This window comes from Micromys minutus (assembly GCF_963924665.1).
Source record: "Micromys minutus genome assembly, chromosome: 8".
Taxonomy (NCBI): Eukaryota; Metazoa; Chordata; class Mammalia; order Rodentia; family Muridae; genus Micromys; species Micromys minutus.
Window position 1 is genome coordinate 64757023 of NC_137977.1, and position 15412 is coordinate 64772434.

At 42.8% G+C, this 15412-nt stretch overlaps 1 protein-coding gene across 2 annotated transcripts in view; it reads right to left on the bottom strand.

The window, feature by feature from the left end:
* The window catches only part of ATP9B (ATPase phospholipid transporting 9B (putative)), a 177470-nt gene that overhangs the window by 14981 nt on the left and 147077 nt on the right, over positions 1-15412 (bottom strand). For both annotated transcript variants that reach the window (XM_080919981.1, XM_080919982.1), the window contains exons 16-24: positions 11549-11710; positions 10804-10896; positions 8810-8893; positions 8033-8203; positions 4352-4450; positions 2604-2693; positions 1354-1498; positions 1057-1121; positions 142-297 (exon numbers count right to left, since the gene is read on the bottom strand). In XM_080919981.1, coding sequence (XP_080776107.1) covers positions 142-297; positions 1057-1121; positions 1354-1498; positions 2604-2693; positions 4352-4450; positions 8033-8203; positions 8810-8893; positions 10804-10896; positions 11549-11710 — 1065 coding nt within the window. The remainder of the gene's footprint in view (positions 1-141; positions 298-1056; positions 1122-1353; positions 1499-2603; positions 2694-4351; positions 4451-8032; positions 8204-8809; positions 8894-10803; positions 10897-11548; positions 11711-15412) is intronic.

Genomic DNA, 15412 nt, shown 5'->3' on the forward strand with positions numbered 1-15412 from the left:
GCATGCAGTTAAACCAGTGCTACATTCGGACTATCTTTGCAGAGGGAGCTCACTACAATGCAGTGACTCCAGTAAGTCCAGTGGTGACCTCCCACGACAATGGCACAACCCTGCTGTGGCTTGGTAGCATAGGCTTGATACCTGCATGGTGGAAATGATGAGGCCCCTGTGCATGACAAACTGGCCGAGTGCTGCAGAGCGTTTGTAGCTGTTCCGCCCATGCACCATGAGCAGCCTGCCGATGTGTCTGAACTGTGTGATAGAGAAGTCCGCTGCCAGTGAAGCCTGCTTCCCCTCCTGAAGAACCAACCACAAGGAACCTCTGAGAAACATCTCATACATACTGAGAAGCACACACAGCTGAGTCTGAGAGCTCATATGAATTAAGACACTGGAGGCAGTGCCTGCTTGACACCCAGAGCATCACCCAGGATCTGTGGGTGAGGTAGGAGACTATACTACAAGCTGTACACACATGGGCATCAGCTGCTCACAAGAAAGGGGCTGTGATCTATTAGCAACACAAAAAATAAGATGGGAGGGGTTAGCACTGGTTATGGGGACATCTTACCCTATCACATGGTCCCAGCTATTTCAAGACAATTCTCTAAACCATAATCTGAAAAAACAATCTACCTCTGATTTTTCAAGGCTATTGAGGATTGTAGAACAGAGCAGCCAAGGAAAAATCCAAGTCAAGTTGTACAAGTTTTCTAGGTCTTGCTGTGTGTGTTTATGCTTGTGTGACTACACAGGAACAATCAAAGTTGACACAGACACAGACACAAACATCAGCGGTGGCTTAGTTGGCAGGAGAAAGGGACAGCCCACAGAGAAGGAAGCACGTAAGCAGGGAAGAGGAGCTAAGGTGTTAGGGAAGGCCCAAGACAGACAGGCCGGGTAATTAGTGACACAGGACCTGGGTCATAAGCACAGAGGACCTGACAGAGTTCCTGAAGAGATGCACACGCAGCTAGGAAGGCTGCTGAAGGCTGCTAGCGTCCATGGCGGGGCAGTGAGGACAGACACCAGTGTGTGAGACAAACACAGGCCTACCTTCCCTTCGATCCCAATCCCACAGTCAGCTGCCTGGATCATGCTCACATCATTCCCTCCATCACCTGAGGTACAAGAGGTGGAGGGTAAAGAAAACATCGTTCTGTTTTGTGCTTTATACGACTGTGAGGGACTATTAAGAATTTCCTGTAACACAGATGAAATCAATTTTAGAGACATAACACAATTTGCCTATAGATGTCGAAGAGTTGGCCATTTTCACATTTCACTGTTGACAGGAAGGTGGAACACCACCCCACCACCCACCCACGTTGGAGCTGAAGCTGGTGGGCTCACCGATGGCACAGGTGCGCTTCCTGGTGTGCTGGCGTAACAGGGTCACGATGTGGGCCTTCTGGGTAGGTGAACAGCGGCAGCAGACCACAGCAGGGCACTGGCAGGCCAGCTCCACAAGTTCATGCTCGTAGTACCTCAGGCAGACCTGGAAGACAGTGCTGGTGACTCTACTGTCAGCACACAACCCTGGGCTCAAGCAGAAGTAGCAGGATTGTCGGAAAGCCTCAGCCTTCAAGTAAACAGACTCGAATTCTTTGGGTCTCATCTGGGACTATGCCCTCCAAACGTTACAGCATAACCTGTCCTGGGGCAGTTAGCACAGTAAGGTACTGCATTGTGGGTGGAGAACAGCTCCAATAGAGGATAGGGTCAGTGGCTACAGGACGTTCTGCCAGTCTGACAGGACCAAAAGATGTCTGTACTCCTCTGGAAGCAGTGTACAACAAACCCCACCTACATTTGGCCTCAGTGCTTCCCAGGCATGCATGCAGCTGATGAAGATCTTGGTTTGACCCATGATACCAGATACTCGAGGCCATTCCAAGGTGACAGTTCCAGTTCTTAGTTCTCTGTGTTGCTTGAGAAACCCAAAGTCTAAAATCTCATGGCCCTGTCTAACAGGCACAGAGTCTTTCTCCAGGAACTCTAGGATTTTATCATAAAGAACAGGTACTGGAAGAGCGGCCCCAAAGGCTACCAATAGAAGAGAGACCAGAGACCTAATTGCCAGATTTGTGGTGGGTGAAAGGTGTACCCTCTGTCAGGAGCCAAAAAATTCTTCTCCAATTCTCCAGGATTCATGCAACTTGGGGAATACATATTGTGGGTAAATGTCTTGACAACTGGAGGCTAATGCTATAAACAATGAATATGGAACCTAGAACCAAGACAGGGTCTTGAACTGATGCACTTAAGCAGTTTCTAAACAGGAAGGGACAGAAAATGTGTCAGGGAAGGCCACCACATATCCTCAGGACAGTGTTCAACAGTCTTATACTCTACACAGGGACAATAAAACAAAGCCCTCATGACTGCCAAGACCCCTGGTTCACTGGCCTGGAAAGACAGGCAGACACACAATCAGAGATCAGTCTGAAGTGACAGATGGCCAAAGAATATGGTACATTACTGACCAGTCCTATCTTAGTATTAAGGTATACACCGTTATAGACTAGTCTGATCTCTGGAGATCACACACACACACACACACACACACACACACACACACACACACACACACACAGGCTTACCTCCAGAGAATCCCCAGATATAACCAGTGCACAGTCATGCTTCCTTCTAAATGCATTCAGCTCCAAATGGGCCTCTCCCCGATTGGTTACCTTCATTGGAGAGAGAGAAAAAAAATCATGAATTAAAAATGAAGGTAACAAACGACATTTTCCAGGAATCCCAGTAGAATCCTTTAGAAACTGTATTTATGAACAGACGTCCTGTAACAAGGTCCTTACAGATTCTGCACTTACATCCCTCACAGGGACTGTTTTCTACATTCTCAGAAGAATGTAATGACCATGGATTTTCTAGCACTTTCTATAAGATGATTTATTAAACTTGTGTTGGGGTAGGTAGGTATTGGGAGCAGTGTTGAAAATCATTGGCTTATAACATCACATACATAGTTGTAGAGAATTATAAATCAGAACACCAGGGCCCAAGGAAGTTTCCCTTTCTCACACACCAAGTAAGAGACAAAATTATACAGATTGGGGTTTCATTTAAACATGTTTCTTCATAATAAGTGGAGTAATACAAAAGAATTCCATGAAGTTGCTTTTGTGATCTCTGCTATGAGTTTCAACTCATCCCATCTTTTTTTTTTTTTGCTTAATGTACAAAGAATCAAGCAGTCTAAAGGGTAAAATTGTGCTGTTATTATGAAATACTAATTTTAGAGTGCAGATATGCCAGGAATCAATGCACTGGCTTTGCACATGCTTTCTGTGAAGATTTTATGGAGCATAAAAGAAATGATATAGGAGTAAAATAAATTAAAAGTTTCACATGATCCAAATTAATCTCCGACTCATCCTTAAGTAGGTAGGTTTTATTGTGAAAATTTTAATTTGTGGTGCCATAACTCTGAAAAGTCAACAAAAATTGATCGAAAGTTTTATCAGAAGCATTAATAATTTAATTGCAAATAGTAGTCTGCAGGGCATAATTTGCGATTCTGATGTTTCAAAATAAAATACATTTACATGTAAATGATACTGAAATAACATTCCGTAGGTGCAAGCACTTTACTCAGACAGCTAGAAACACATGGTGTCTGCCATCAATCGTGACCCAAGGAACTTCTACTTTTTGTGTGAATTAGACTCATCATTCCTCGTGTGTACAGTAAGCACATGAGTTCAGGTCCCTCTGCCACTCTCTGTGCAGTTGCAGAAGAGCTTTTAATCTGAAATGGCAGTGGGCTAGAGGGCCTTCTGCTTTGTATCCAGCCTTGTTTCAAAGGAGCAACCTCTGTACCAGTGGTAAGTCTGGTGAGGAATGTATGCTAAAAAGCAACATACATTCTTGATAAGTTGAGAAAATATTTAGTATGACTACTTAAAATAGGGAGTAACAAAAAGATGACATGTATAGTAGAAAATGCTTTCCAACTTGCAGCTTGTTTACCATCAAAATATATCTCAAAGTCATTCAACATAGAGTAAGAAAACATCTCCAACATTGATTTTTAAAAGATATCCAGTAGTTACTGTATATAATTTTAATTGTAAGATAAAACAATCAGTAATTTAGCTGCATGTGGTGGTGTACACCATTATTTAATCTCAGTACTTGGGAGGCAGAGTCAGGTGAATCTCTGAGTTCAAGGCCAGCCTGGTCTACAGAGGGAATTCCAAGACAGCCAGAACTACACAGAGAAACCTTGTATGGGGGTCGGGGAATCATAAAGCAAAATAAACTTCAGCCCTTCAACCCCCAAACAATCACTTAACAATTCAAAGTGATTTAGAAATCTACTTACTGGTCTGAAAATATGAATGTCTTGTGTTCTGGACACCAAGTGTGAGCTTTTGGCAATGCAAGTAGCTGTTTCCAGTTTATCGCCTGTTAGCATCCAAATCTATGAAATAATTGAAGCTTGTGAACTTCAGCAATGCACTTCTAGTTCTTTAAAGTATCCCTGTGCACAGATGTTTGCACACCACATTTACAGGATTTCCTCAACAGGGACAAGATGAAGCAAGACAAGTACCCCGAGTCAATGGAGAAATGAAATGTGTGGTCACTTTACTGATCCTTAAAATGGAGACAAATTCTGACAGGATCCTCAATGATGTTATGCTAGACACAAAAGGACAAATACTATGTCATTTCACATATATGAGGACAAGGAGTGGGAGCTTAAGCAGGGAAGGATCAGGTTGGGAAAATGAAGAATTATGCAGATGGTGACAGCAATGGCTGCAGAAAATGAACTCAACTGTGTACCTAAACGTGGCTAAAAGCCAACTATGGTTGTGTGTTTTGTACTGACTTATTTAGGGAGAATAAATCAGAAAGTGATCTTCAGACATACAGCTGAAACTAACGCAGAAGCCTGAAGACGTGAGGAAGCAGTGACCACACAGACCCGTGTTTCCACACAGTTCCTCAGCTGGGAAGAGACGTTCCAGTAGGCTAATGTACTTTTATCAAATAAGGTGTCAAACTGCTACTTTAGAACTGCATACATACACACACTGTGAAGGTACACATCCAGACCCTGGCTGCTTAAACTGTGGGTCGGGATTTCTTATGTGGTCACATAAATAACTACTCTTGAGGGATGTTGTAACAGAAAAAAGATGGTAACAAAGAGGCCTCTGAACATGCAATGACCAAAAAATAACGTAAAATCAAATGCATTAAGAAGCTGCAACGCTTCTGGCAGTATTGGCTGGGGTGGCCTGCAGCCTTGCTTCTGACTATACAACTGTACACACCCCATGCTATACAACAGCCATGAGCACCTGTCTCAGCTTCTGTGGTTCCAGACTACTGAACGTTATCAAGTACAGCAGCTCACTGTACAGACTTATTTCAGAAACATGATGTAACTGTGAGAACACAGATGCTAATACTACATGATTGTCACCCCTCCATGTGTTTGTGTTGTACTGTGTTAGAACGTTTTATTTTAAAAACTATTTGAACTGCTGATGTGAGTTTCATTAAAAAAAAAAGTTCAATTTTGGCTTAGATTTGGAACAGAATTCCCAATTTCCGAAATCATCCTGAACAAACCTTTGACCCTTTACAATGTATTTACTGTAAAGTGGCATTCACAAATAAAAAAGTTGTGTTGATGATACTCTATACATACTGCTGTATCAAATAATCAGTCAAGACTTAATTAATTATATTAAAATAAGGACACTGATCTCATTCGTATGTAAATTTCCTTTTTGTCTTTAATGAATGGTAAAATCATATGACTGAGTTATTTTAAAAGAAATTTATTATTTATTATCAGCAAATATTTGGTTTTTAATTCTATTGAGGGTGGTGGTTTTCAACCTTCCTAATGCTGAGACGCCTTTATACAATTATTCATATTATAGTGACCCTTCAAACTTAAACTTATTTCATTGCTACTTTATAACTATAATTTTGATACTTACGAATTGTAATGTACGTATTTGATATATGATCCTCAAAGGGGTTGCAACCCACAGGCTGAAAACCACTGACTTAGAGCCATGAAAAAATAGCATCTCAGGCAAAAAGTTTGAAAAGGCCAGGACTATGAAGCAGTAAAATAATCAGGGCACTTATACAAAGGAGCAAAACAGCCTTGCATTACCAGTTTTATCATCGAGTCTCTCAGAGTCTTTATCACGCAGAAAGATATATTTGTGGAAAGAAGAAACAGAAACACCTGTGTGGCGTATTGATGACTCTAGTGGTATAATCACTGGTTTAGTCAGGATACTTTCATTAGCTTTACTACACCTCCAATGATAAAATATTCCTATGATAAACCAGTAAACACAGGCTGCACTGCCACTGCTGGGCAACCCTGTTGCTCAGGTAACAGTGAGATGTGGCTGATAATCACTGCACTCCCTGCTTCAGAGTGGGAGCTAGTCAGGTGGTGCCTGAGAAGAGTTAGAGAGCAACTATGGAGATAGGTCATGGGCCCAGAATTACTACAAATACCTAAAGTTCTATACCAAAGGAAGTTTACTACTTTAAAACTGATAATCTATCGTGTATAGTCATAAAACAGATTGTGGGTCATTTAAAACAGTCAGGTCATCTGTTTCTCACTAACCTTTCTTCTCTGGTGTTCTGGCTGCAGGCAGAACTGAGTGTTCATGCTGCGTATGAAGTGCTTTCCAGCTGTGCACTCTGCCATGAGTGCCACCCCTGTGTGCCATAAGCTACCACTAGAGCTGGTAACACTTCTTGCCAGGCCTCTGCTCACAATGCTCAGAACCAGGTGGACAATCAAGGTAGAGCCAGGTACCACAGTGCCTCTGACCTTCCTTTATATCTCCCTCAATTAGCTGGAGTGTTTTTCTTTCAAAGCCAAGTGGTATGTTTCCCATACCATCTTCAAAATTAGTTTCAAATCCTTGAGGTAGAGCCAAAATACATTTTCTGTTAGCTACTAACCCTGGCCCTAACCCTAAACCCAAGAAGACAGTCCCCAAAAAAGTAAAATTTACCCTCTAAGTGCTCGACTTAGCCACAAAGAGCTGGCTGAGGAAGAGGGCTGCCGTGTAGCAGGTAGGGAGAATGTCTTCAGGGAAGGTGCTATCCCAGAAACCAGCTGCCCTGGGAAAGGGACTGACCCTCACAATTCATGCATGCCAGTCAGCTGGACTCTTGCAGACACTGTGTTCCAACTGCCAGTTTGCACAGGGAGCAGCTGGGAAGCTGGGCACTGTGTGGGAAAGGGGTGGGCCTGGGAGAGAAGGAGAGGACCCGAGAACTATGTAGTGGCCACATACTCATGGGTGGTGACAAGGAATGCAGAGACAAAAACACTTCTGCACCTTGGGCATCCCTGCAGCAAAGACAGTGCTTCACTTGTGGCTGGGCAGAAGAGCAAGAGTAGCTTCTCACCATAGGCCCTTCCTTTGAACTCTGGGAATGGACACACTGCTTCAGAAGCATAGCAGAGCTGGGCAGATAGTAGCTTCTGAATGACCCTACCTAACAACTGTCTACCCCAGCTCCAGAGCAGATGCTGATTCAGTGTGTGATGAGTCAGCAGCAAGTGACACTCAAAGCCTGCACTGGGCATCTCCTGCACACAACTCCTCCCTAACTAGAACTACTTGCAATGCAGGATGTACTTGAATGTACTCAGGGCCCACAGACGCTTACTAGGTGATTTCTTATGGGGTGTGTCTGAGATGCTTCTGGAAGGTTTATGACAGGTCCTGATTGTGCAGGACTGTGACAGTGAACAGAGGTGAGGAAGCAATCACCAAGTCAAGTGCTGACCCACAGGCCGTGCGTACCTGCCAGGAGTGGACAGACCACCCTAGACTACTCTCAGGAAGTATATGTGTCATGGGGAAGAACAGATCAGAGCTCTGCTTCAAAAAGGCTATGCTGTCTTGAACATGGGAAGAGAGCCAGAGAGAAGGGGCATTGTGTTAGTTTGATTCAGTAAGACAGAGTTTCGGCAGTCAGAGGCTGCATGCTGTACCTTGATTCCCGCATTCCGCAGCATCTCTAGTGTGGGCCTCACATCAGCTTGCAGCTGGTCCTCCACTCCAGTGAGGCACAATAGCTCCATCTCTCTCTCCAGGCTTTCTACAACCGCAGCTACTTTCAGAGTCCGGTCATGGATGCTCAACTTGGCTTGACTGTATCGGCTCTGAGGACAGAGGGCATAGGTATACAAGTGTGTACATCATTCATGGTTTGACTTACATAGTTGTACTGTATCAGCTCCGAGGGCACAGAAGACAGGTGAACATGTAAGCATACACTTTGTGTGGAGTGCATCGGGTCTTGGGGTCAGCATCTGATGATGCTTTGTATATATGCTCTGAGTATTTAGTAAGTATTACTACATGAACTCTGGGTACTCACAAGTCAGATACATCCTGAGCAATGACATCATGTTAAAAGAGCTTCAGATTCTGGGCCACTTAGGATTTGGGGAGCTTAGATAGCTAAACCTGTCTTTTGTGCAAGTATTCCATAACCCATACAGCTGCAAAGTCTGCAGCACCTCTGTTTCCACAAACAGTACACTCAGACTCTGCCGAGGAACTGGAGCTACTGGCTTTCGTGGACACAGATTTTCCCCAGATTAAGAGGAGGGAGTATCAGAGGGCCCTCAATCACTAAGACAGTCCATGCCCCAAACTTCAGAAACACTGGCCAAGTACTTGCACAGGAAGATTGGCCTTCATCGAAAAAACAAAGTTCTCATAAAGAAGGAAGAGACTTAGTGGCAAGGACTGATGCAGCTCACCTCAAAATCCTGGTACTGCTCTTCTGTCAGAGTCCTCTTCGCCACCACAAGGGTACGAAGGCCCTCTCGTGCCATGTTTCCACACTGTAAGGAAAGGGCTCTTATTTGTGGCTCCTGGAGCATCTGCACTGAGGCCTCGGGGACCCCTCAAGAGCACCCCCAGGCTGTGCCACAGTCTGGTCCTCACTTCCCTGTGGGTCGCTACAAGGCAGCAGGGCAACATCGAGGGCCACAGACTACAGCAAAGCCTAGGAAGTTAGAGGAAACATGCAGAATGTGTCTTCAAATTACCCCCACAACTGTGTCCCAACCCATAGGTCTCTACTGTAACTGAGCCACTGAGGGGTGAAGGAGATACTAGATAGAGACCTAAAATGGGTGCCTGACAACCACAGCCGTCTGTGCTCCTGGGCAAAGCATCAGACTGCTTCAGCTCCATCACAGAAATTGCTTCGACAGGGCGATTCTGTAACATTAGTCCACTGGTATGAAGTCATATACCAGTGTCTGGCAGAAATACAGCACCACAAACATGCACAGGGTTGATCACAGAGGGTAACCAACCCTATGCACCAGGTTTGTAGCTCAGGCCTAAACTGGACAAGGGAGGAGGAGCCTTAGATACATCATTATCCTATTTACATAATAAGTGGGAAATGAAAATACATTCATTAGGTATATGAGAATATGCTAACTTATTTACCATGCCATAATATCATATGATAAATACTGTTTTCCCTACGAAAAGTGGAAAGCTGAGGCTAGGGTAAAGAAAGAGACTTGGGGTAGAGTGCTGGCTGTGTTCTAGGTAAACCTGTCTGAAGGCAGCTGGTGACTCATTTCAAAATCTGAACCGCTGCAGTGGCATCTCCCAGTGACACACATGCCACCTATACTTGCAAACAACATTGTGACTTCCAAACAAAGGGGTCGCTGTCAGACTACAGGGAGGGGTCAGGCTTTAAAGAACCTGAATCAATATGCATATTGGTAGACACCCCCAGGAATTTTGCTAAACCACTGTTTTGCTTTGCTCTTGATAAAAGTGAAAAGCTTTTTGAGGCTACAACAGAATTACAACAAACATACTGGTGGCAAAGAGGCAAAAGATTTATCTCTGGAAAGAAAACACAATGTTGAGCACGTAATGTGCATAGGGTTTTAATGAAGTTATCTTTCTGAACAGCAATCTGACATTGTCTGTCTGTGGCAAGACATTTATTGATTTGACCTCATAAAGCTAAATAAATTAAACAAGTATTTTACAATTAATTGCATGTCATTATGACCAAAAGTAATTTTTATGGCATTTTACTAGGTCTTCAGGGAGTTTAATTTATTCATGTCTCTGATTAAATCAAAGTGGCCTGAAGGAGATATTGATTCATATCGCTAAGACCATCGTGAATATCGGGTGTGGCTGCTGTGCTGACAGACCATCTCTGAGGTCTGCATGAAACAAGAACAAGAACAAGGAGCCAAGGCGTCTGCAGTAATGTGCACACAAGGAGAAAGCTGGTCACAGTCCTAGCCACCTTAGTCTCACGTTAGAACCCTATTACCAATCAATGCACAACCTTAACAGTGACTATTTGTATAACCTCACGAGACTATCTATATTTGTTTAGGAATAACAGTATAGGAATGCTTATGTCTGTGTCTTTTTTCTGTTTTTTTTAAGAGAACAAATTAGCAATATTAACTATAATTTGTTATATAGCCAATACTACTTTTATATATCTATACATTTCACACATTATATAAAATAGCAATTATTTCTATTTTATTTTTTATATTTTATTTCTATTTACAGAGGTTTTCTAACTAACCAGGGTTCTTAGCCTTTCTTTATATATACCTGGAAGGTACTGCGAGTATGTAGAATAGTTTAGTGGGAAGCGGTGACAATGCAGTGTACAGTGTGGGAAAGGAACTGCTTTCCTGTCCTTGGCTTACTAAACTCCATGCAGACATTCTGAGAGTAACTTGCTTACCTCCTCTTCTAGCCAATCATTGTACTGGACAATGGTGGACATTGCGACATCAGCACCTTTCATATAGAATGTGATTTCTGCTGTGGATTCATCCTGTAGTAGGGTAAAAATAGACAGACATCTGGGCTGAGATACTTCTTGTAAATAACTACTGGACTAAAAAGATGCTCTGGAGGAAGCATGTCCTAGAGAATGTACTATGGGCTTTCTTTGTAGAAGCTGCTCTAAGACAGCAGCAGTGCAGTGAGAGCCAAAGTCGGCAAATACCTGAGATGCAGCACTGTAATTCTTGAAACAGTCTGGCCTAGCATAAGTAGTAATTCTCTCTAGTTTCTCAAGTGAGACAGAATACTCACTGTTTAATAAATGGAATTCCAAAATACAATTTGGGTACTGACTAAGATAACTTTAATAAACGTATGTATTAGTAACTTTGTGGATATGAATCATGCTATGCAATTTCTGTTGAGGACAAGACAATTTTAATTAAAAAGTTACTACTGTCTTTTACTTGCTCTGCTTCAGTGTTCCCAGGAGAGTGACTTTATCATTGGACTCACAACAGCTTCTCAGCTCATACATTAGCTCTGGTTTTTGTTTGTTTTTAAGAAGATAATAAAGCACAGAGTATTTGAGTAACTATTTGACTTTGAGGTTTTCTGAAGCTGGTTTCCGTATTCACTTAGAGAGCCTTGAAAATGACTAGGTAAATGGTGTGTGAGTGCAGCCGTAAGCCATGACATACTCTGACAATGATGCCCATCCGCTTGCTCTCGGAGGTGAAGGGGAACATCTGCAGAATGCAGTAGGTCAGGACCTGGCCACTGGGGGTCTTCAGCTGCATGGAAGCAAGGTCCCTGCTGACCAGAGTGAGGCCGACACTCTCTGTCCATCGTACCAGTGCCACCTGAGGAGATCAGATTGTGTGAGGAGCAACCTCTTAGGGACAATCACGGGAAGAAACACACAGAGCACTAGTGTGCAAAGAGCCCACTGAAGCACAACTGATGCAGGGAAAGTAAGTGTGATGACTTACTCATTCTCTACCACATGCTTTAACAAGTCAACGATTACATATTTATATATGTAATATATAAACTATATATAATATATAAACTGTATATATATATGTATATATGTATATTGTTTACTGCAGACCATTCTGCACCATAAAGACTATTTTGCAATGTGAACTGACTGAGTCCTAAACCCAGATGGCACACAGGGAAGCACTGCAGTGCCCAGAGCCCCTACTGAAGGCAGATGGGATGCTTCCCCTGTGGGCTGTGGGCTGTGACAGACATGGACGACTGGCCTTCAGCCACACTGTAGTCCTCACGCGGTCTCTCCTGGGGTCTGCACGGTCTTCCATAACACTTTCTAACAGTGTGAACTGTGCAACTATGAGGGTTGCTTTAGATGTTAAACATACAGATTTAGGCACTTTTAAGATTAAGGCACAAATCATGTGCAGTTAATGACCAGGGAAAATAACTAACTTCTTTACAATGTTTTGATTTTTTTAAAATGTTTACATAGTAGAGTTATTAGCCTATGACACACTGAGTGAAACCAATGACCAGACTGTAAAGCATACTCAGCTAGACTAAAATAGAAGATATGACAGATCATCGAGCTAGAGCAAACTCAAGCCCTGACCTTTGACTGCTCTGACCTGGCCAGCCCCATCTGAGGCACTGTGCTCCAGCCATCTCAATTTTAAGAGTATATTATTTTGGATACACACAGAAATTCGCCTCATTGATTTGAATCCTCCTTTTCCCTCTCTACATGCAACTGATAGTTTTTATCTTTTGTAAATTAGCATAGGACCAGTAATTTACAACTTCTGTACATTTTTCTAGTCTTAGTAAGATCTCTGTGCCCTTGTCCTAGAAGATAAATCATACAAACAGTAACAGAATGTTCAGTGCTTGTCAAGTTCTATGAGAAACTGAATCTAGAAATTTGCTTTGTGATTTCCTGTTTGTGAGGAATCAGCTAAAGACTTATCTTCTAAGGATGGCTCTGACAATGCTGCCAAGTCACTGCACCTTTGTGCCCTGGTACCTTTAGTGAGGGCAGGGGTGTAAGCATCAGAAGACTGCAAGTGGACCCGCGTGACTGTGAAAGTCAAATGGCTTTCTAGGCCCAGACATTGAGGTACTCTGCAGCATAGCAACAGCAACGTGCAGCCAACCCTCTCAGCATTTATGGTGTTTGCTGGTTAAGATGGCACACGCCACGCTCAACGGTGCGCTACGGTAAAGCTAGAATCAGAACTCTTACTCTAAGCCCCCAGGTTTGAGAACACAATGAAGGACACCCGCCAGTGATCTGGCTGTAACCAAGAGCATCAGCAACCTGCTCCAAATGACAGCATCAAAGAAAGAATGTAGATGTTAACAATCCCATCTAGAGGAGAGCCTGGCACCTGACCGCAGTGTCTCTTCCTACCCAAGACAATGACTCTGTAATGATCTAATATGCCAAGGTTAATTTTCAATTTACAGTGAAAGGTTACTATTACACTGTGACCCGTAAATTGCATCTTTCTGTGAATACCCTATCATCTCACAGTGCCCCACTGTAGTCAGGACCAGGCTTTCTATATTTGGTGACTCACATCTGTTTATGCCTGGCTTCACAGTTCCTTTGAGTTAGGTGCTTTTAACAAAATTAAGTTTAGCTCCTTACACCTAGCTCAGCACTCCATCCAAAAGGTTCAATCACCCCAAGGATGACATATCCATATCCAGCCAAGCAAACAAAGGGATTACATTTTCCACAACACAGAAACTTTAATTACTGTCCAGAATAACCACTTTGATATTGGGCAGAATTCTTTTGATAATTTAAAGTTAAACAAGTGAGTGCAGAGGGAACAGCCTTGAAGCAGAACCTCGGTGCTCACTGTATCTAGGCTGATCTTTTCCTTAACAGATAAATCCAGCTGCCAACCCCCAGGGGCAGACAGCCCATCTTCAGCAGCTCTCTAGCTCCAGGCTGAACTTGGAACAGTGCTGTGGTTACTGGAGAATTGTGTAGCGAAGGAGAGCTCCAGTGAACTCTGTATATTTGAAATAGATTGAGGAAGTTCTTAGGACTTTTTTCATCTGATGACATTAAATACTGAAACAAAAGCAAAGGAGCTTTCCGTAACACTGGCGGTAGGTTCTACCTTCCACCTACAGACTCAGAGAGCCCACAGACTGGGGATGAGCCTTAGTTATAGAATATATGTGCTACAGCAATAAAATTAGACATCCCTTAGAAAAGGATGCTTGAGGAAAGCATGCCAGCATGTACCTAAGAAACAGGTATCATGATCAGATGTGTTTGTAAGTTTGAGGGGCTGTGGTGTTCTTCAGATTTCAACTTGGATCCGTAGAGAGATTACTGATTCGAAGAATCACTGAACTCCCTCATGCAAAAGCATAATTTATACAGGCACTTCACTCACAGGGAGAGTGTATAACTCCTTTTGATACAGACTGTGTGCATGGGAGCTTCCAGATCAAGCATACAGGTTTTTTGTTTTGTTGTTTTTGTTTGTTTGTTCAGTTTTTAAGGCAGGTTTGCTCTCCATAACCCCAACTGTCTTGGAATTCAATATGTGGATCAAGAGACTTACAGAGATCCTCCTGCCTCTGCTTCCCAGATGCTGGGATTTAAGGTGTGCACCATCACAGCTAGCTGACCAAGCATATGAAGAAATGAAAAGGAAACTTTCAGTGGAGACACCTGACAAATACATATGGGCCACGTGACCAAGAGTAGCATCCTGGGATTCAAAACAAAAGTGGAAATAGTCCCCGGGCGAGCACAGAGGACTCACGTAAAAGCGTGGGTACAGTGTGCTGCTTGTTCACTCCCCAAGGAACCCAAAGTCAGACTGTGTGCTGCCCTGATGCAGACTCAAGAGTGTTCACAAAGGGTGCTGTCCTTTCCATAGTCAATTTACAGTCATGGCTTAAGGGCTTCTCTAATGGAGGGCTTGACACCTGGTATTTGATTCTGAATTCTCCTATGTAAAGGGCACCAGGGTCACTGCACATCACCAACTCTAGAGCTCAAAATATAGGTTTTAAGACTTTCTCACAGAACTAGTTGAAAGCCCCAGGAATCATGGTCAAATACTTTACTATTACGGCCCCTGCATCCTCTTTCCCTATTTCCTTTAAATGCTGTCATGAATGTAGAGGCAAAAAAAAGCATTTCTTAACCAGCACCGTCTGGTTCTGTGTATCCAAGGCTATCAGTTGAGTCTATTTAATAAAGCAATTTTGTAGGTAATGAAACAACTTACAAGTAGGGTATCAAATACTCTTTGTGTGTATCTATATTAAATGGAATTAATTGCTGCCTAAGATTATAACAAGAAATAACCTCTGGGATATTTTTCTCTGAGATGTAAAATGATAATCTAAAAGTAAAAAGCTTCATATATTTCAGATGACTATTTTTATGACTACTGAACTTTCTGAAATTTCTAATACATAATGTGACTATTGATAATAAGTCAAAGGCAAGAATAATTAAAATGAGAATGCACAAAAAATATATCAGTGAGAGCCTGCATGACCCCCTATAGGCCACTTAGCAGTCA